This window comes from Gadus chalcogrammus, chromosome 4 (assembly GCF_026213295.1).
Source record: "Gadus chalcogrammus isolate NIFS_2021 chromosome 4, NIFS_Gcha_1.0, whole genome shotgun sequence".
In the NCBI taxonomy this organism is placed as follows: Eukaryota; Metazoa; Chordata; class Actinopteri; order Gadiformes; family Gadidae; genus Gadus; species Gadus chalcogrammus.
In genome coordinates this window covers 23,840,253-23,862,063 of record NC_079415.1, presented here as the reverse complement: position 1 = coordinate 23,862,063, position 21,811 = coordinate 23,840,253, and the positions used below count along the sequence as shown (strand labels likewise).

Below are 21,811 nucleotides of genomic sequence, written 5' to 3'. Positions count from 1 at the left end.
TAGGCTAGTTTTTTATATTATAAATATTTAAATATTGATATACCTGAACCACATTCCCCAAACGCAGGGACGTCCTTAGGGGGGTAAATTAGGATGATTCCAGGGGTGCAGCACTTACGGGTGCGCCCCAGAGGACACTGGTGGTATTATTAAAACTATATGAAATATATATTTTTTTTTCTTAAATTAAATCATCAAATTAAGGTGGTTTGTTTAGTTTTTTTGTTTAGATTTGTTTCTCCATTTTTACAAAATCATTAGAAATTCTTCACCCTATTATCACCCCTCTCATTTGTCATTATTTGGTACAGCCCAAGTCTTGCGCTACTGCAGAGCAAAGTAGCAGCCAGGCAGATCGTTGTGAAGCAAGTGCAGACTGCTAGTGTCTTAAACTAGCAGTCTAAAGTCAGTTTGTGTGTATCCCGGTCGGTGAAATTAAGAAATCAGGTTGTCAGGGGAGGAAAGAGAGGAAAGAGAGGAAAGAGAGGGAGGAAAGAGCTCAAACCGGTCAAAAGTTCGTCACCCAGTTTTTTACCAAGAAAGGTATATCCCTCCCTCTACACTTTCCCAACAACCTGATAACAAGCCTAGCCTAGGAGCTAGCGCTACTGTAGCTAAAATAATTACAGCCTGCACTGGATGATAAAACTGAAAAGATCGTTTGCATTACCATTCACATGATATCCAATCTACAAAAAGCCTACATTATTTTTACAAGTCGAGCGGACTATTTAAAATCTCCCGTATGCAGGCGTTGCCAAGCAACGTGGCTATAGCGTCTTCATAGGGTCAACGTCTTTCCTAGGTGTAAATGAACACTTTTTAACCTACACCCTCCAGCCAATCAGAATCGAGTATTCACCTAGGCCATGGTATAAATGGAGATAATGCAATGATTAACATTCCATACTGCTTGCCAGCATGATAATAACATTTATGCAAACAGATTTTGAATATTTTGATTGGCTGCATTACAATATTAGCAGACATTAAACCAAGGGTACTTACACTTTAGCTGACTTTTTAGTTTTAAGTCAGTTAAAATTACAAGTAGTCTACCCTTAGATTAATAGCTGCTATTTACTGGGCGGGGATATATATATCCCCGCCCAGGATTTACTCCGAAAATAATAAAGGAAAAACAAAAAACAAGTGTCCGAAGGAGGAGCCGCTGTGCGACCCAGCTGGACACTTCTGTCTAACTGAGGGAGTCGTTAGTAACCTGTGAAGGCGGGAGCGTGCACACCCGGACGCCAATACCCACCGTGAACCACCGGAAGTGACTTTTCACTTTGAAAACAAACTAGTCAAAACAACTACAAACATCTCTACTAATTTCTTTAAACAATCCCGGATGAGCCCCCGATTGTTACGACCCACCCCGTTGGTGTCCAGGGGAAAGGGGGGGAGCAACAATGAACATAATACCGGGCGTTTAAAGAACAGAAGAGTGTAGCAGGGTTTCGACCAATGTACCATTTATTGCATAAATGAGTCTTACGTTAACACAGAAAATAACCAATAACACTATCCCTCCACTGAGGGAGCAACCAACAACACTATCCCTCCACTGAGGGAGCAATGCCACGACGAAGAGCCCACGTAGCTCCGACTCGCGAACAACAGCGACCACACTGGAACAGCACACAAAACAGCAGAGGAAAAACACACACACGTAACATAGGCTAATGCAGCAAATCAAAACATACAAATACCTATTTAGTCATGCCCAGCTCAATCCAATCAAAAAGACTGTAGACAACATTGTTTAATATGCTCAAATGATTATGAGACATATTCTGAATTATATGATGTATCTTAGAGTCAGGGCCCTCTTCAAGCCATGATGAACCCACAGAAGAAACCAGTGAGGTTGAAATAGAAGAAGGGGAGAAGGAGGACAGTCTAAGTAGAAGCAGCACTGTCACAGTTTATTAGCTTATTTATGTCTATAGTAACTACAAGCCAGGTAAATGTGTAACTAAATACTAACTAACTATCTAGTGTACAAAGTAGCCGAGGTAAGTAGGTAGGTTTATCATGTTGTTATTCAGTTGTTATTCATTTTCTTCTGATGATAATGACTACCCAATTTCGACCCAGTATTACCCAATATTTACTGATTATAAAATGTGAATGAATATATAACATAAAAAATGTAGGCTATATATAATATATATATATTTTAAATATTTATTTAGTTTTTTGGGGGGGGGGGGGGGGGGGGGGGGGGCTCCATAACTGAATTCTGTCAGGGGGCCCAGAATTTCTAGGGACGGCCCTGCCCAAACGTACACTGTGTTACTTGGTGTTACAACCCTCTTCGTTGATTGGATTGGTGTAAGTGGATTTTCAATGGTCAGATACAGATCTTGTTGTAACGATAATAGCTACATGGTCTACTCCTAATAATTAATTCAATATTAAACCAATGCATTTCAATCGGGAGATTATTTTCGACTTCAGAAGGGGGGGCGGGCTGCGCAGGATTCGTACAATCCTATGGTGGTTGCGATCGACCGCTCCCTTCCAACCCCCCCTCCTCTTTCCCACAGTTATCGTATACATCCATGTGCACTTCTTTTCGACCTATGGCCATTATTTCATTTTCTGTAACAACCACGCATATATCCTGCATTTAATACATTTTCATGTTATTTGCAGAATATTCTGAACAAAGCCCCGAACATATTCATTCTAGATTCATGTGATAGGAGCGGGATGCTTTGATGAGGAACATCAATGTACACAATGTATGCACCGTTCACTTTGCAAACGACCTCTTGAGTTCAAACATCTCTGCTCCAAACCACGTTACCGAAGGCCTAAAGGAAGTGATGCAATAGGTGACTGAGGCGAGGACATTAACAAGTAAGCTATAGACCTGGGATCTCTTTAGAGGGTCTCAAAGAACACACACGATTATCAACTGGGATCTCCAGCCCTACAGGAAAGGCTCACACAGCGTCATCAAAGCTCCATTGAAACGCATAGAAATTAGTCTAAATTAGTTGTCCATTAGACCTTCAACCAGGTTGTATCTTGGGATTACTCTGTGAAAATTGTGGGTCTCTGGATAAAAGCCAGCCCTAACCCTAACTCTAACCCAAAACCTCAGACCCCCCTCCCCCCCCTCCCTGCCCTCGGGGTCAGAGAGGACCAAGTTTCGGTGTGGGGGACCCAGTTACGCCCTAGAATAAGGTAGTCAAGTTTCAGGGCGGTAGGACCTTCCCTATCTCAAAAACGGTCTTTCAACCACATTCTGATCCACTAGGTCTTGCATGCAACACTTCTGAGAGGCTTTGTCCAAAGAACTGCTAATTTTCTAAAACCTTTTTCTCCAAGGGCTAGAAATCCAAATCTCGGATATGTCGTTCTTGGGACTGGGAAATGTGCGTATATATTTTGGCATCTCTAGCTATCTTGAAAAGGTGGGAAAATGGGCGTGACCACCAACAGTAAGGTAAATGTGATTAAGACAGGTACGTTTCTGGTCCCCATTTTTGGTGGGATGGAGGTGTAAATATGTGCCCTTAGGTGTGGAGATACAGCTGGCCTGTGGACAAGATTTAAAAGTCTGGGGTCAAAAAGTCAAAAGGAGCCGGAACCAAGCCCATTCACAAAAAGTTCATGTGAATTTCTCTCATAACTTTTTGTAATTATTAAAGAGAGGCCTGATTCTCAGATATGAATATTGGATGGCTATGGTGTAGGTCTGGGAAGAAATTCAGGCCAAAATCTTGCAAGCGAGCCGCTGGGTGAGATGCAACGAGATGAAGCACTTGCTGAGTAATTTCTTGTAGGGCTGGAATCCCTAAGTTGATGATTGTATGCGTCCTTTGAGACCCCCGTTGATATAAAAGAGACCCCAGGTCTAAAGCTTCTTAATGAATTATTTAAAATAACCCTGCCTTGTTCAATCAATGAGCTTGATGTTTTGCATTCACGAATAGGTTATAGGCTGTGTCACTACCAAATATGTCTGTGCGCATCTCTCAGAGTGACGTAACTAGCCACCAGACAATGATTAAAAATGCAGCTATTAAATTACCTGCATTTTAATTTTGCAGCTAATTTGGGGGGGGGGGGGGGGCCTCGATGGCAACCACCATAGCAACCATGACAATGGACGCAGGCCTATTGAAAAGAATAGGCCAAAAAAACGTCGTGTCACATGTTTAGAACCGTTATTGTAATGTGTTTTCCGCTGTGGGCAGTTTTACTACAATCTGGTGTGGGACTGGGTTTAAGGTACGTGGTTAGTTTCAGTTTTTGAGGGGGTCTGCTCCAAAATTGGAAAAATCGGATTGTTGTTTTGACGAATCCTGCGAAAATAATCTCCTGATTTAAATGCTTTGGTTTATTATTGAATAAAATAAATATTAAAATATTTATTATAAATAAATATACAATTATTTAGTTATAACATTATAAGTAGACCATGTAGCTATTATCGTTATAACAAGATCTGTATCTGACCATTGGCAATCCACGTCTCCAATCAACGAAGAGGGTTGTAACACCAAGTAACACGGTGTGCTTTTTCTATAGGGAATGTGGTTCAGGAATGACAATATTTAAATATTTATAATATAAAAAACTAGCCTATACGTAGGCCTACAGCATATCATACATTTGACATATAGAGTTAGACAATTATATGTATAAGGTTATAGGCCGAATTTGGTTAAAATACAGCCTCTGCTGGCCCACAACTAGATTGTCTCGTTGTCTGTTACACGCTTTATAAGTTAATTACAATGAAATCATTATAACCATGTAGGCCTAGCCTTTATTTTCTTGGCATTATGAATACATCCTTTCTCGTTTCATTCAAATTCTATGAATGAAACTCATGTCGACGGTATGGCACTATATCTATATTAACATGTGTATATATATTCTCGCCGGCCCTTCTTGAATTTAATAGACCACTTTGGCTAACGATGCTTTTAGCATCCTGCGAGTACCCCTGGAGTCCTCGTTAGCTACAAGCGTTTTCACGACGTTCGTTACCAACGATGCTTTCGAGAAACGGTGTGAAAACTGTACGATGCTCGTACGATGCACTTCACGATCCACTTAGGCTAACGATGCAAGAAATCCTGACGGGGGGTGGGGGGGGGAGAGTGGTGTCAAGGGGCCACTGGGCCGAGCTACCACTAGTGGGCCTCTTTTTTCTTGGCTCATAATAGGCCAGTGATCTTTGTAAGCCCCAAACAAAAAATCACATTGTCTTGGGCCTTCGCCGATCGGGGGGCCTATCATGGGCCAGTATATCTATTTTTTTTTTTACTGCAGCTCATGATAGGCCTCCCGATCGGCATAGGCTCTGGGGCTTCAGCCCAGGCATGCCCGTGCATTAAGGCGGCCTTGTACATCGCTACCAGGGACCGCCCTTGTGTGGTCGTGGCTTTGTGGCATTGAAGGAGTGATGTGTGGTCTTTCAAGTGTTTCAAAATTTCAATTTTGTGTTGATATTAGTTTTTTTCTGCCCTTTGTTGTTATGGGGGATTGTCTTTGTCTGTTCGTTGGTTAGTGTACATTTTTATCCCGCCTGCCTTAGTGCTGTTGGTGTGGATACTGTACGGACATACCCCATTTAGGGACTCGGGTCACCCCCAGGATAAGGCTGTCTGGCCAATGTTATAGCTTGATGCCCGTGGACTTTGGACGGTTGGAATCGAGGAAAGTGCAATGCTTCTAAAGATTTGGAGAGGCTTTTGTGTCCACGCGCAGAGGGACTTTTGATTTGTCGGGAGGGTTTTAATTTCCTGTGGGGGGGAGGGAGGTGGAGGGAAGGGGAGGGGGGGGGGGGGCAGGGGGAGGTTGTAGGGTCATGGAGGAGGCGGCTGGGATAGGGCTTGAGGGGCATCTATTCGGTGCAGAGGTAGGGGTTTGAAAGCACTCACATAAGCACACTATACAACTCAAGTGCTCAATATTCAACCCGGTATCACACGATTGCGTGCTCATGCGCACAAACGTTAATCTATTGAAGCGTGTTCCAGAGCACGATAGTCCGGCTTTTTGCGTGCTACACAGAACGAACTGTAATCCAATGCATTCTGAATGGGAGTGTTCTCAGACAATTAACGTGCTCCACAAAACGGTACGAGAGAGAGAGAAAGAGAGAGAGGGAGGGACAGAGAGAGAGAGAGAGCGAGAGAGAGGCTTCAGAAAGGGTGTGCGCAGATAGTACAGTGCACCCTAGTTATGTTTATGCCAAAACCACAAATGCTATATATATATATATATATATGTTGCCTAATTATATATATTGCCTATATATATATATAGGCTATATATATAATGAGGCTATAATTATATTATTTAGCGTGTAATGAGACAATCTATAGCCAAATTGTCGAAGATGCCCGAGAATCTCCGGAAATATCAGCATGGGAAATCGGCTCATCAGACCCATGAACCTATAAAGAAAGACGTCATCTCAAGCGGGAGAGAACGTTTGCGGTGCTGGTTTGTGTCACGTAAGTACAGGGCTACAAGTCTCATGCATTCGGCGTGAGACACGCAATTCAACCCATGCACACGCTCGAACCTGGTCTCACAAAAATACGTGACAGTCACGTTATTTAATCTATTGAAACGTGATCAGGGACACGTAGGCCTATTTTCTAAATTTTGTATTTCAATTGGAAGTAGGCTATTTGTCGTGTCACTAAGCACGACTTCCAAACTAAGGTTCTGTCCGGGAGTGTTCTCCCTAATGTCCCTTACTTAGGGTGACCAGATTTGAGTTAGTGAAAAAGAGGACACTTCGTCGCGGGGGGGGGGGGGGGGGGGGCGAAAACATGGGTACTTTTTCTTTAGTTCGTCCGTGAACTTACATTTACGTTTAGGCATGGCGATCCTAGGTCCAATTGCGCCCCGGGCAAGATTGTTGACGGGGGGGGGGGGGGGGGGGGGGGGGGGGGGGGGTTTGTATCGTAAGCATACGGACTTCTGTGGGGGTTTCATTCCGTCTATACACGGCACCTTCTCAACGAGCAGGTGTGCCCCGGGTCGCCCGTGTCTAAAACCGCCAGATGTAATGTGCTGTTGTAAACAGAGTGGAAGCGGCAAGGTGCTCAATGTTGCCAGATTGGAAATGGCAAAGTAACGTGCCAAAGGCTCAAAATGGTCGTATTTGGAGGATCATTATCGTGGCTCTGGCAACCCTGAGATCGGTCGCCCAATGACAGACTCTCTCTACAGTCAGCTCGCGCAAGAAGGTGGAACGTAAGGGAGATACCATTTCCAGAACTTGGAAGGCCGTAATAACCATAGACATATACAATGGTAATAATAGGTTATGTGAAAGACCCAGAAACACAAATATGCGACGAGGCAAAAACAAATAGGCAACGAGATAATGTCCGAAAACCGGACATTATCATCAATTAATAAAACCCCCCCGGACGCCCCGGATGGGACGCAAAAAGTGGACATGTCCGGGGAAAAGAGGACGTTTGGTCACCCTACCTTACTTCTCCGTACAGATCATTCATTGTTGAAAATTGTCTGTGATAACTAACAAATGACAGCTTTTGGCCACCCGTTTCTACTTAAAATTGTCTGTGATAACTAACAATATGACAGCCTTTGGCCACCCGTTTCTACTTTCACCTTTGATACTGAGAAATTGTGACAATACACGGATATATTAAATGCAGGTGCGCTGCTCAGTAGGCAAACCGCGAAGGAAAAAAGGGTAGCTGCTTCATCTGCTCTTTTTAGAATTGTATGTCTTGATGTTTATTTTATCTAGCCATCTATTCTCTTGTTTTTGGCTATGTGAATGAACGTCCGCGTCGATGCCTCGCAAGTCCAGTGTCGCGAGCGGACGTTGCCATGACATCTAGAAATCATACCGTATTTAATGGGTTGTAGTGAGTGTAACATAATTCACCTACAGTATTTTGTTATGTGTTGTTCTTTCAATTGTGTTAGGCATGTCGTTTACTGTCTTGGTGGTTCAGGGATCGCTGTCCCTTTAAGGATTACGAGCGTCTCATGACGTCATAGCCCATGCGGGATTTGTTTACTTTCAGCACGTTTTGATTTCCTGTTTCTCTCTTACTAAATAAACGAGTCACACAACTGTGTGCTCAACGTGCCTTTGATACTGAGAAATTGTGACAATACACGGATATATTAAATGCAGGTGCGCTGCTCAGTAGGCAAACCGCGAAGGAAAAAAGGGTAGCTGCTTCATCTGCTCTTTTTAGAATTGTATGTCTTGATGTTTATTTTATCTAGCCATCTATTCTCTTGTTTTTGGCTATGTGAATGAACGTCCGCGTCGATGCCTCGCAAGTCCAGTGTCGCGAGCGGACGTTGCCATGACATCTAGAAATCATACCGTATTTAATGGGTTGTAGTGAGTGTAACATAATTCACCTACAGTATTTTGTTATGTGTTGTTCTTTCAATTGTGTTAGGCATGTCGTTTACTGTCTTGGTGGTTCAGGGATCGCTGTCCCTTTAAGGATTACGAGCGTCTCATGACGTCATAGCCCATGCGGGATTTGTTTACTTTCAGCACGTTTTGATTTCCTGTTTCTCTCTTACTAAATAAACGAGTCACACAACTGTGTGCTCAACGTGCGAAATTCTATCTCTCACTTATTGCAATTTCCACAGGGTTATCATTAATATTGATGTGTAGGGGTTGATTATAACTCGTGAATAATATTGTTTAGACCACGGTCTGGGGGAATACTCGTATTCTGATTGGCTGCAGTGCGTGCATTAACTCCTGATATAGCCCTACAGACACCTGCTAAGTAGTTCCAGTCAGTGTTTAGATTCTCTGCCCGTGCCCGAGCCCGACGCGGGCCGGGTTGGGCCGATATTTCCCACCACTATACTCGGGCCGGGCCTTTGATCGAGCGTTTTTATTTTTATTTTACCATTGGTTTATTGGCCTAATCTGAGGAGAAATCTATGCCATAAACAGAAATATTATAGGCCTTTATTACACGGGTCTTCTCAATGCCGTGGAACGCTCCGTTCACTTGCATGGGTAGTAGTCCGGTGACCTGTCTACCCCAGCGTCTTCCGTTGCTAAGCGACGTCACCGTCTTGGCGGACAAATTATTTCTCTGCTGATCAACACTACGAATGGCCAAAAGACTTTTATCCCCCACCCCCCCTTAAATAAATACTATGGCAGAATTATTATTATTATTATTATTATTATTATTATCCTCATTCAACTTGAACATGTGTTTTTACAGTAGAGTGGTGGAGGGATGACGTATGTTGGCTAACCCGGAAGTGAGCAGAAAAGCCAACGGGTTTTGCCATTGGATTTTGGATTATTGCAGAAACATTTGCATCTTTGAAGCACCTCCTCAAAAACTGAAAATAAATAAATAAATAAAAATAACCGTGCTCCAAAGAACGAAATGTAAACCAATGCATTCTGAATGGGAGTGTTTGTCCGATTTTTCCATGCTACACAGAACGAAATGTAAACCCATGCAAATAAAGACTTCATGGTCATAATAATTTAAATATCGTTAATCTCCTGAGTGTGTAGGGTGGTATTCTATTTTTTCCAACGGGGCTGCATCCACTCACTTGACCGTTATGGTTGCTATGGTGGTTGCTATCAACCGCCCCCTCTATTCCTTACATGGCTCTAAAAACCACGCGGCAAAGGAGCTGCCGTCAATTGTGTTGTTTTTGTCGTAAACTAGGGTCCGATGGTTAGAAAATAGACAGATATTCCAAGGTATCCTTAAAAGGCAGCTGGGATGTTTTTATTTTCTGCAGTTTAGACTTCTTCTATAAGCTATTTTTGAAAGCAAAACACCAAGCTCATTGATTTAACGAGGCAGGGTTATTTGAAACAATTTATTAAATAAATATTTATGAGGTCATTCCTTCTCCTGAGTTTGCTTCCTATTTATGTATAGTGTACAACCCTACTGTCCACAAGCATCACCCCCCCCCCCTCCCCATATGGATTTGGAGAATTGTTGCCACGTCCCAGTGGTGGAGGTATCATATATATGAAAGAGAGCATTCAATTATACTACAATGATCAATTAGGAGGCCGAAGCCCTAAAGGAAGTGATGCAATAGGTGACTGGGTCGACAACATTTAAGTAAGCTGTACCTTTGGGTCTCTTATATATCAAAGGGGGTCTCAAAGGACACATACACGCTTCAACCTGTGGCTCCAGCCATACAGGAAATGACTCAGCAAGTGCTCCATCTCGTTGCACCCCAGCGACTCGCTTGCAAGATTATGGCCTGAAGTTCTTCCCAGACCTACACCGTAGCCATCCAACCTGCATATCTGAGAATCAGGCCTCTCTTTACTAATGACAAAAAGTTATGAGAGAAATACACATTAACTTTTGCTGTCTCATAAGCGGCGTGGTGCCGGCTCCTTTTTACCTTTTGACCCCAGACTTCTGGGGGAATAGCTGAATCAATTCATTAGTCAATCAGAATTAGGCTATGTAAATATCTTCCCGGTGGCGTAAGAGGGAGAGTCCTTCAACATCTACGCTTCCAGGCGACTGCAACGGTGCCACACATGAGCATATTCGAACATGTTTAATGGTAGCAATTAGCTGTCGAAATTGGAGGCCTTAATCAATAATGAGCAGCTATTGATTTGCTTCCCGATAGAAATTTGTGACAAATGACATGTTATTTAGCATCTACACGTTGAGCTGAGTCCAATGACACCAAGCATGACACTCTAGCAAATGGTACCATGTATTTTACATGCCCACCTATGGTCTAGGACATGATCTCGGTGTAGCAAGAGGGCGAGCTTGATCTCATTGGACTCAGCTTAACGTGTAGATGCTAAATAACATGTAATTTGTCAAAAATCTCCATCGGGAAGCAAATCTATAGCTGGTCATTATTGATAAAGGCCTCCAAAATCCATGTGTGACACTGTTGCAATCGCCTCGAAACGTAGATTTCAAAGGACACCTTGTTTGCCCCGTTACGCCACCGGGAAGATATTTTCATACTTCTAATGGCTTGATTCATATTTTAAGGTTCTCGGAGTGAGACTTTCAAGGCCCACTATGCAACCTTTTTAGCCAAAATTACATTAATTATGCTGGTTGAGAGTTATTCTGATGGTTCTGCAACCATTTCTGGGTCGTTTGGTGGGTGCGTCATTGCCCCATGTCGCCTCTCCAAGGCAAAAGCGCATATGCAACTTGCTCTGTTCGGACCGACACAATCCGGATGTGACGCAGCGGAAGTATCCAATCGCGCCTCGAAAATGTAGTCAGATTGTAGTTTCGAAAATGCTTTACGGCACAGACACACACCCAAACATGGCACCGGCTAAATATAAACAGCCAGTTGCAAGGCAATTGTTGCATTCATCATGGATCAATCGACTAATAAGGGACCCAAGAGGCGACTGTCGGTGGAACAAAAGAAGAATGGACCAGAAAAGAGATCAGACACGAGTGAAAGGGGAACTATGCAACTTTTTTGGCTTGATTTACCTTAATATAACAGGCTAAGAGTCATTGCGATGGTTCTATTATACATTTTTGTTCGATTGTTCGTTGTTTTGACTCCCCCTTGCGCATCTTGGCTGAGAAAAGGAATTTGTTTCTGCCGGCGACCCGCCGCCCATTCTCGCGGGAGTCTCGGGTCTCGCGATGTAACGAATTGCTTTACGGCACAGACCCCCAAACACGGAAGCGGCTCGATATAAACACAAGTAACTAAGGGATTGTTACATTCATCATAGATCAGCCGACTAAAAAGAGACAGAGAAACCCAATGTCGGAGGAACAGAAGAAGAGAAAAGGGAGACTGACCGACAGAGAGGCCAGACACAAGTAAACGTTGGGCAAGCTTTTCAGGAATAGCGTGAACTGAAAGAAAAAGAAGACTGCAAATCAGACGCCGACTTGGCCGTGTTGCTTTTGAAATTGAAAGTACCCTTGGGTGAACTTTGTCTTTGTGGTATTCTTGATGTTGATAGTCTCTGTACAAATGTGTTTGCTCAACCATTTTGTTGTGAGCCCTGTATGTTTCTAGCTTGCTTGGTTGCAACCATATAAACACCTTTGTTTCCATGGGTGTTTTGCTGTTCGTCTGCCTCGTCCCCCAGATACAGACTGAATCCCCGAATCCAGGTTCTTGTTTATTTGGATTATTATGTTGGCCAACACTCTTACTCTGATTGTTCTGTTCAACCTAAGATAAAACAATTATAATCTAGGATATAAATTCTCCCCGTCAACTATAAAAAAGGATGGATTTATGTTTATTGCAATACAAATACACCATTTTAAAAATGTATAACCTTGCCTACACTTTATGAACATCTACTTCGGACATGGCTCCACGCATTCGCCGGCTTCTTTGAAAACAAATGCACATGGCGCGCGTAGAAGTGCATGGGGAAGGGTCATCAACGAGTTGTTACGACAGTGTTGTAAAATATCTACTACGACACTGTAGGGGGCGCTGTGGAGAGAAATGTGCGTTCCAAACCAAGAAAACAGCGAAGAAATGCCCGAAGTTGCTAGTGGGCCTTTAAGCGGCTGCAGCAGAAGTGTTGAGACAAAAGATGATATCAAGACATTTATAGAATATTCCCATTCACATTATGATTCTTCGACATAACATCTGACCAAATACCTTCACATTCACCGAGCGAAGATTATGAAAGTCCAGGCCCCCCCTTCCTGCACTCAGGGTCCGACCGGGCCAAGTTTCGGTGCGGGGGTCCCAGTTAGGCCCTAGAATAAGGTATTCAAATTTCAGGGCGGTAGGACCTTCCTATCTCAAAAACAGTTTTTCCACCACATTCTGAACCATTAGGTCTTGCAGGCAACACTTCTGAGGGGCTTTTTCCAAATGACAGTCCATTTGGGAAAACTTTTTTTCTCTAAGGGCTACAACTCCAAATCTCGAATATGTCGTTCTCGGGGCCCCGGGAAATGTGTGTAAACATTTTAGTATCCCTAGCTATCTCGAAAAGGCCGGAAAAGGGGCGTGACCTCCAACAGTACAGTAAATGTACATAAGACAGAGGTTAGTTTCTAGTCCCCATTTTTTGTGGGATGGAGGTGTACATTTGTGGCTTAAGGTGTGTAGACAGAGCTGGCCTGTGGCCACGTTTTTGAAGTCTGGGGTCAAAAGGTCAAAAGGAGCCGGCACCACGCCGCTTATGAGATAACAAAAGGTTCATGTGTATTTCTCTCATAACGTTTTGTCATTATTAAAGAGAGGCCTGATTCTCAGATATGCATGTTGGATGGCTAGGGTGTAGGTCTGGGAAGAACTTCAGGCCAAAATCTTGCAAGCGAGACGCTGGGTGCAGGTCAGTGTTGTTTTCGTCAGGCAAGACGAAAACGAAAATGACGTCGTCAGACCCCTTTTTTCCATGACGAAAATGAGACTAAGACGAACGTCACCAAAGCCATATAAAGACTAAAATGTGACGAAAAATGTATACATTTTCGTCAGACGAGAACTAGACGAGACTAAATTGTTAGTGAGTGGACGAACAAAGTTTCAAAACATGCTTTTTTCCCGCCAACTATAATATGCGCGCAATGTCAATCAAGAGCTCAGACGTCACGAGGCACACACACACACCATGGCAGCAGCAGCAGCGGTGCCGGGTGCGGGTGGTCGTAAGAAGAGGGAGGATTTATGGTCCCACTTCAGATACAGCCCACAGGCCAATGCCACAGAATGCCTTGTACGGGCAGTACGGGGACAGGGAGCCGAGTCGAACGACGGTCACGGAGACGAAGCCACGACCGTCACCACAACTTCATGCTGCGGCTTCAAACTCGCAGGAAAAAATACCACAAACCTCAAAAGGCACCTGAAGGCCAGCCACCCTGCTATTTTTGCGAAGGTAAGTTACCTGCAACAATAAAGCATATGCTAGCTTTAGTCAATGCTAGGCTGGCCTGTGATAAAGTTTTGTGGCGGTGGTGGTACTAGGTGTTACACACCTCCCCCGTCGTGCAGATGAGACCGCTTCCTAGTGCTACATGCTAAAGCTAGAATGAATGGGGCTGCAGGGGCCCTGATTAAACCAGCCCTTCTATTAATTTAGCAAAAACCCCGTTCATTTGTGGACGGGCACCAAGTGAAATGCTTTGATCCATGTTTGTGTAGTCTGCAGACCTGTTGCTGTTCCCTATCGTAAGCAACACACGTGGATGCTGTAACTAATAATAAAGTGTGCATGGACACTGGGGCAGCTTGGTTGTTTTATGTTCACGTTAAATTGCCATCTGCGTGTGTCATTCCTCCGACATCAGGTTTATGTACTTAAGCCGATTAATTTGCTGTTAGCCTTGTGTTTTAAAGCCACCAAAAAGGGTAGTTACTTCACGTCACACAGCCCAAACCATGAACTGTGTGCACCATCTCTTTCCGTAAAAAGCTGACGTCACATTCCAATCCTTTAGTTGACTGGGTTTGGCTCATAGGGTTGGCTATATTGCAGTGGTTCTCAAACATTTAAATTCCAAGGTCTTAACAATTTGATTACATTTGTACACTGTTACATACTTTAGGGTTAGATTCTCCTAATTAATAGTCACTGGAATCCACTTTGTGAAACCCTGCTATATTGCATTAAAGCATCACAATAAGTACTGTAGTTGTATTGTACCTACCTACCATATAATTTATATGGTAGGTACATAATTTATATAGAATAACAAACTGCAATATATTTATGTAACTGTTGCCACAATTATCTTTCATACTGCACCTTAAACTGCTACTGCTGTGAGCACAATTGTATTTTAAATTATACATAATCTGTCTTTATCTGTATGCATTTAAGGTCTGGTATTAAGTGTATTTCTTTTGTCGATTTGCCCCCTCATCTAGATCCCAGCGAGCATAACCCCAAAGAAGAAACCAAGTGGAGTGCAGCAGCAGACCTCCTTAGAAAAGTCATTTGCAGCGGCAACGAAATATGACCAGAACGATCGGGAACAACTGAGAAAAGAAATGGCAATTGCTTTATGGATCGGTCGGACAGGGCTTCCTGCTTCCATTGTGGAGGACGAAGAATTCATCCTCATGATTGAGAAGTTTGACAAGAGACTGACCATCCCAAAAAGAACTAAAGTGAACAATTTAATTGATAAAGTATACCTTGATGCCAAACTAAAATTCAGAGAGCAGCTTGCCACAGCACAAAGGATCACCATTGGCCTGGACATATGGTCCAAGAAAGGCCTCACAGCCTCATTTCTTGCCATCAGTGCCTGCTACTATTGCCCAGACGACAAAAAAGCATGTCACATATTATTATCTCTGATCCAGCTTACTCATCCACACACGGCAGAGAGCATAAAAACCTGTGTTGACCGGTGCACAGAAGACTGGGGTGTACCGCAAAACAAAATACTGACGGCCATAACGGACAACGGGAGCAACATGGTAGCTGCATTCAAACCTGTAGAGGAGGAGAGTGAGAGCAGCATGGAGGACGACTCCCAGGACAGCGACAGTGAAGACCCTGTGCTGGCTACAGACGAACAGAGGTAAATTATTTCAGTTTAGCACTCAGTCACATTAGATGTTTGTGTTTTTGTTTTTCTCTGCATTCTGCTAAGTGTTAATTGTTTCTTTTGTTGTGTTCTTGTCTTTTTCTATAAAGGTATGGAGCGATGGTGAGGACCCCCTGCGTCGTCCACACGCTACAGCTGGTGGTTGGCATGATAAAAAAAGAAACAAGTGTTAATAAACTTCTAGATAAGGTCCGTTCACTGGTGAAGCTCTTCCGAAAATCCTCCGTAGCAACTGAGAGGCTATTGAAGGAGTGCAAATTAACTCTGGTGAAGGACTGCCCCACTAGGTGGTCGAGCACCTACATTATGATCAACCGGCTTCTTCAAGTAAAGGACTCGGTTGTGAAAGTTGCGGATGGCATGACGTGGGACTATCTCCTACCAAGTGAATGGCAAAAGCTGACCGCTGTGAAAGAATTGCTCTCCCCCTTTGCTGAGCATACACAGATGCTGCAAAGCGACACACAGAGTCTGTCCCTTGTCATTCCTGCCCTTCTTGACCTACAAGCTCACCTGTCTGACATACTTGATGAGCAGGGTCATACTTTCAAGGACCTAGGGTCCTTGGCAGTAAAGATGAGGGCCAACATAGAGCTGCGATTCGGCTGCTTTCTTGACAGCACGCACTCCAAATTCTCACCCCTTGCTGCTGCTGCTTGCTTCCTCGATCCAACAGAATCACTCCTCACGAATGATGATTTACAAATTCAGGACATTCTGAGCAAAGCGCAAGAGTACATTGTTCAGTTGGTTCCACCAGTAGTTCGTGAGGAGGAGGAGGAGGCTGAGGAATCGGAGAAGGGAGAAGGAGCAGCAGCCGAACCAGATAAAAAGCGGTCAAGATTTAAATATTTGTCCAAAACACACCGACCATCCAAGTCTAGCCGGCCAAAACCGTGCGTCAGGCATGAAATGGAGAAGTATAAGCAGGAACTGTCCCACTTAACTGAAGAAGAGTGCTCAAGTGCCCTTGAGTTTTGGATTGCACAGCCGGATCATGCATATCCTCTCCTGAAACCCATTGCCTTAGATATTATAGCCATGCCTGCCTCTCAAGCATTTGCCGAGAGAGTGTTCAGTGTTACAGGTGACCTCAGTCGAGGTCGTCGCAACAGAGCCAGTCATTTTAGAGAGAAGTGCTTTCCTCAAATTGAACCGGTAGGCTACTGAGGCTACCTAGGCCCAGTTTATACTGGCAGCTTAAATCTGGCCTGAATCAGATCTGTGTCAGATCTACAAGCTCCAATGTTGTGATGTGACCCATGTGGAGCTTGAATGTCTGATCTGCCGCAGATCTGATTCGGGCCAGATTCAGGCCGCCAGTGTGAACCTAGTAGTGGCAAGTTACTTGACTTAGTTGACTTGTATCATTGATTGTACAGATTGTATTACGCTTCCATGTTGATTCTGTTTGGTTGCCTTAAATATTTGTATTTGCAGAGCTGGTTGCCTTAAAATTTCTGTTTTTATATATGCAGATCTTTGTTTTGTTTGATCTTTACATATTTGGAAATCCATTCATGGCCATGTTGGGATTTTAATGTCTCTATAACTTGACTTGTGGTTGTGAAACTTGTTTGTTAAGAGTAAGATTACTGTTCCCCAACCCCTCATATTTTAGTAGAATTGCACTAGGAGCCACATTGTGTTCCCCTCCTACTTCAAGTTCATGTGAAGTCAAGTGAGCTTTATTTTTGTTTAATCATATTTTATTGTGATACAATACTCAGTGTGCCATTGTGTTGTCTGCAACAAAATAATAAAAGAAAAGGTAGAGAGAAAAAAGTCGAGAAAAAAAAAACAACAACTCACCTTTTGAAAGTTAGATCAGTCTCAGTGTGCTTCATTATGATCAATGTATTGGCCTATTAAATAAATACACGCATCTTATCTATATTTGATTTTTGACTAAAACCTTTTGAGTTTTCGGACTAAAACTAGACTAAAACCTTTGGAGTTTTCGTCGGACTAAAACTAGACTAAAACCTTTTGAGTTTTCGTCAGACTAAAACTAGACTAAAACTTTCAAAGATAGAAATGACTAAAATGGGACTAAAACTAAGAAGCATTTCGTCAAAAGACTAAGACTAAAACTAAATCTAAAATGCCTGCCAAAAACAACACTGGTGCAGGTGCAACGAGATGGAGCACTTGCTGAGTAATTTCCTGTAGGGCTGGAGCCACAGGTTGAAGCGTATGCGTCCTTTAAGACCCCCTTTGATATATAAGAGACCCCAAGGTACAGCTTACTTAAATGTTGTCGACCCAGTCACCTATTGCATCACTTCCTTTAGGGCTTCGGCCTCCTAATTGATCATTAAAGTATAATTGAATGCCCTCTTTCATATATATGATACCTCCACCACTGGGACGTGGCAACAATTTTCCAAATCCATATGGGGAGGGGGGGGGGATGCTTGTGGACAGTAGGGGTGTATACTCGACATAAATAGGAAGCAAACTCAAGAGAAGTAATGACATCTCACAAATATTTATTTAATAAATTGTTTCAAATAACCCTGCCTCGTTAAATCAATGAGCTTGGTGTTTTGCTTTCATAAATAGGTTATAGTAGAAGTCTAAACTGCAGAAAATAAAAACATCCAAGCTGCCTTTTAAGGATACCTTGGAATATCTGTCTATTTTCTAACCATCGGACCCTAGTTTACGACAAAACCAACACAATTGACGGCAGCTCCTTTGCCGCGTGGTTTTTAGAGCCATGTAAGGATTAGAGGGGGCGGTCGATAGCAACCACCATAGCAACCTTAACGGTCAAGTGACTGGATGCAGCCCCGTTGAAAAAAATAGAATACCACCCTACACACTCAGGAGATTAATGATGTCTAAATTATTAGGACCATGAAGTCTTTATTTGCATGGGTTTACATTTTGTTCTGTGTAGCATGGAAAAATCGGAGAAACACTCCCATTCAGAATGCATTGGTTTACATTTCGTTCTTTGGAGCACGGTTATTTTTATTTATTTATTTATTTTCAGTTTTTGAGGAGGTGCTTCAAAGATGCAAATGTTTCTGCAATAATCCAAAATCCAATGGCAAAACCCGTTGTCTTTTTGTCGAGGGAATCCAGGGCGACGCTCACTTCCGGGTTGGCCAACATACGTCATCCCTCCACCACTCTACTGTAAAAAAAGGGGGGGGGGGGGGGGGGGGATACAAGTCTTTTGGCCATTCTTAGTGTTGATCAGCAGAGAAATAATTTGTCCGCAAAGACGGTGACGTCGCTTAGCAACGGAAGATGCTGGGGTAGACAAGTCACCGGACTACTACCCATGCAAGTGAACGGAGCGTTCCACGGCATTGAGAAGATGCAGGAAGAGAGAAACAGGAAATCAAAACGTGCTGCAAGTAAACAAATCCTGCATGGGCTCTGACGTCATGAGACGGTCGTAATCCTTAAAGGGACAGCGATCCCTGAACAACCAAGACAGTAAACGACATGCCTAACACAATTGAGAGAACAACACATAAAAAAATACTGTAGGTGAATTATGTTACACTCACTAAAACCCATTAAATACGGTATGATTTCTAGATGTCATGGCAACGTCCGCTCGCGACACTGGACTTGCGAGGCATCGACGCGGACGTTCATTCACATAGCCAAAAACAAGAGAATAGATGGCTAGATAAAATAAACATCAAGACATACAATTCTAAAAAGAACAGATGAAGCAGCTACCCTTTTTTCCTTCGCGGTTTGCCTACAGAGCAGCGCACCTGCATTTAATATATCTGTGTATTGTCACAATTTCTCAGTATCAAAGGTGAAAGTAGAAACGGGTGGCCAAAAGCTGTCATATTGTTAGTTATCATAGACAATTTTAAGTAGAAACGGGTGGCCAAAAGCTGTCATTTGTTAGTTATCACAGACAATTTTCAACAATGAATGATCTGTACGGAGCTCCATAAGGGACATTAGGGAGAACGCTCCCGGACAGAACCTTAGTTTGGAAGTCGTGCTTAATGACACGACAAATAGCCTACTTCCAATTGAAATACAAAATTTAGAAAATAGGCCTTCAATAGATTAAATAACGTGACAGTGTCACGTATTTTCGTGAGACCAGGTTCGAGCGTGTGCATGGGTTGAATTGCGTGTGTCTCACGCCGAATGCATGAGACATGAGAACCCTCTACTTACGTGACACAAACCAGCACCGCAAACGTTCTCTCCCGCTTCTCTCCGCTCCCCAGGTGATGTCTTTCTTTATAGGTTCATGGGTCGGATGCGTCGATTTCCCATGCTGATATCTCCGGAGATTCTCGGGCATCTTCGACAATTTGGCTATAGATTGTCTCATTACACACTAAATAATATAATTATAGCCTAATTATATATATAGCCTATATATATATATATAGGCAATATATATAATTAGGCAATATATATATATATATAGCATTTGTGGTTTTGGCATATAACTAGGGTGCACTACAATCTGCGCACACCCTTTCTGAAGCCTCCCTCTCTCTCTTTCTCTCTCTCTCGTACCGTTTTGTGGAGCATGTTAATTGTCTGAGAACACTCCCATTCAGAATGCATTGGTTTACCTTTCGTTCTGTGTAGCACGAGAAAAGTCGGACTATCGTGCTCTGGAACACGCTTCAATAGATGGCGGAGATAATAATAACGTTTGTGCGCATGAGCACACAATTGCGTGATACCGGGTTGCAATATTAGAGAGGTTCACCTCCGGACTAGAGGTTCATAAATAGAGAAAGATGCTCAGGGTTACCATTCAGGAAACTATTACCCATCCCAGGAGTTAACTCATCTTGACTTCAGCTCACTCGCATTACACACACACAGACACAGATACACAAACAATAACACAAACACACACACACACACAAACACACACACACACACACACGCACACACATATACATATACTTAATCTATTCTGTACACAAACAAGCATACATACAGACATGCCAAAGTAAACATGGCCTCACACACACACACACACACACACACACACACACACACACACACACACACACACACACACACACACACACACACACACACACACACACACACACACACAAACAGCTCCATGCTGCAAGTTGCTGATCCAGTGAGACTGCCTGATATGCAGGTTTCGTTTGTGTGTGTGTGTCTGTGTGTCTCTGTGTGTCTCTGTGTGTGTGTGTGTGTGTGTGTGTGTGTGTGTGTGTGTGTGTGTGTGTGTGTGTGTGTGTGTGTGTGTGTGTGTGTTTCCTCAGGCTGAGGAATTGGAGAGAAGGGAGTTGTCTCTCTTACGTAACGTCAGACTGAGCCTCAGGTCCTTTGTTTCTATGAGGCCCATTGGAGGGATTCGATCATGTGACCTGCAGTTCCATAAAAGAAGCCCAGGCCGCCAACTTGGTTCTGCTCCACAAAACATTTTGGAATGAGAACGCAACTGGTTGTCATTCTTATTATAATAATGTTGGAAGAGTGCCTTGGGGGTTGGGTGACATCATGTGAAACCCTTCCATAGGCTGTCCTCATCTTAGGAAGCCACAGGTCCACATCATGCATATCCGTCTTCTAGTGGTTGTGCTGTTTCACTCCCGGGACCAAAGGTTCCACGTTCGAATCCCCCAGGTCCACAGCCTAACCTGCAACCATCCCAGAGCATGAGACCCTATAGCTAAAGTTCATTGAAAGACACTGTGGATAAAAGCCCCATCCTCCATATTTGAATTCAGTTTTGCCTCCTACATAAACACAGTGTTTCTGGGGTTGCTGAAAACGAGCTCATGGAAAACACCAGCCAAAGTAGAGTTTTTACAAAACCAAATGTTCTGTGTTTCCGTGTGGACGCGTGAAAACTGATATTTTTTCGGTTAGATAGAAACTATAACCGAGTTCTATCACTTCAACTAACTTAAAATAACATGAGGAATCGGGGAGTCCGGATCAAGTATTGACAGAGACTTTATTGTTACCCACAAACAAGCAACAACAAAGCCGAGTGAGGTTTACAAAGACACTCCAGAATGATTCTCGTCCTGCTCCTTATATACCCAATCCTTACATAATATGAAGTCAGAATTACATAAAATGTTGATTTACATAAAATCTTTTTCCAGGTCACAGCTTTACCCTTCAACATACATTAACCACTATGCATACAGATCGATGGTGTACATGTGTGCATGCGTCGTGGCAATTTCTCAGATATTGCGTCTAAGACAGATGAGATATTTAGATGCAAAAAGCACACAATACTTGCA

General features: G+C 43.2%; 1 protein-coding gene across 1 annotated transcript; it reads left to right on the top strand.

The window, feature by feature from the left end:
* Nucleotides 1-13,283: 13,283 nt before the first annotated feature.
* Nucleotides 13,284-17,623, top strand: LOC130381230 (zinc finger BED domain-containing protein 4-like). The gene is made up of 3 exons (XM_056588706.1): nt 13,284-13,879; nt 14,872-15,533; nt 15,650-17,623. Exons 1-3 carry the CDS (start codon nt 13,613-13,615, stop codon nt 16,728-16,730), a joined length of 2,010 nt encoding a protein of 669 aa, XP_056444681.1. The 5' UTR covers nt 13,284-13,612; the 3' UTR covers nt 16,731-17,623.
* The last annotated feature ends 4,188 nt before the right edge of the window (nt 17,624-21,811 follow it).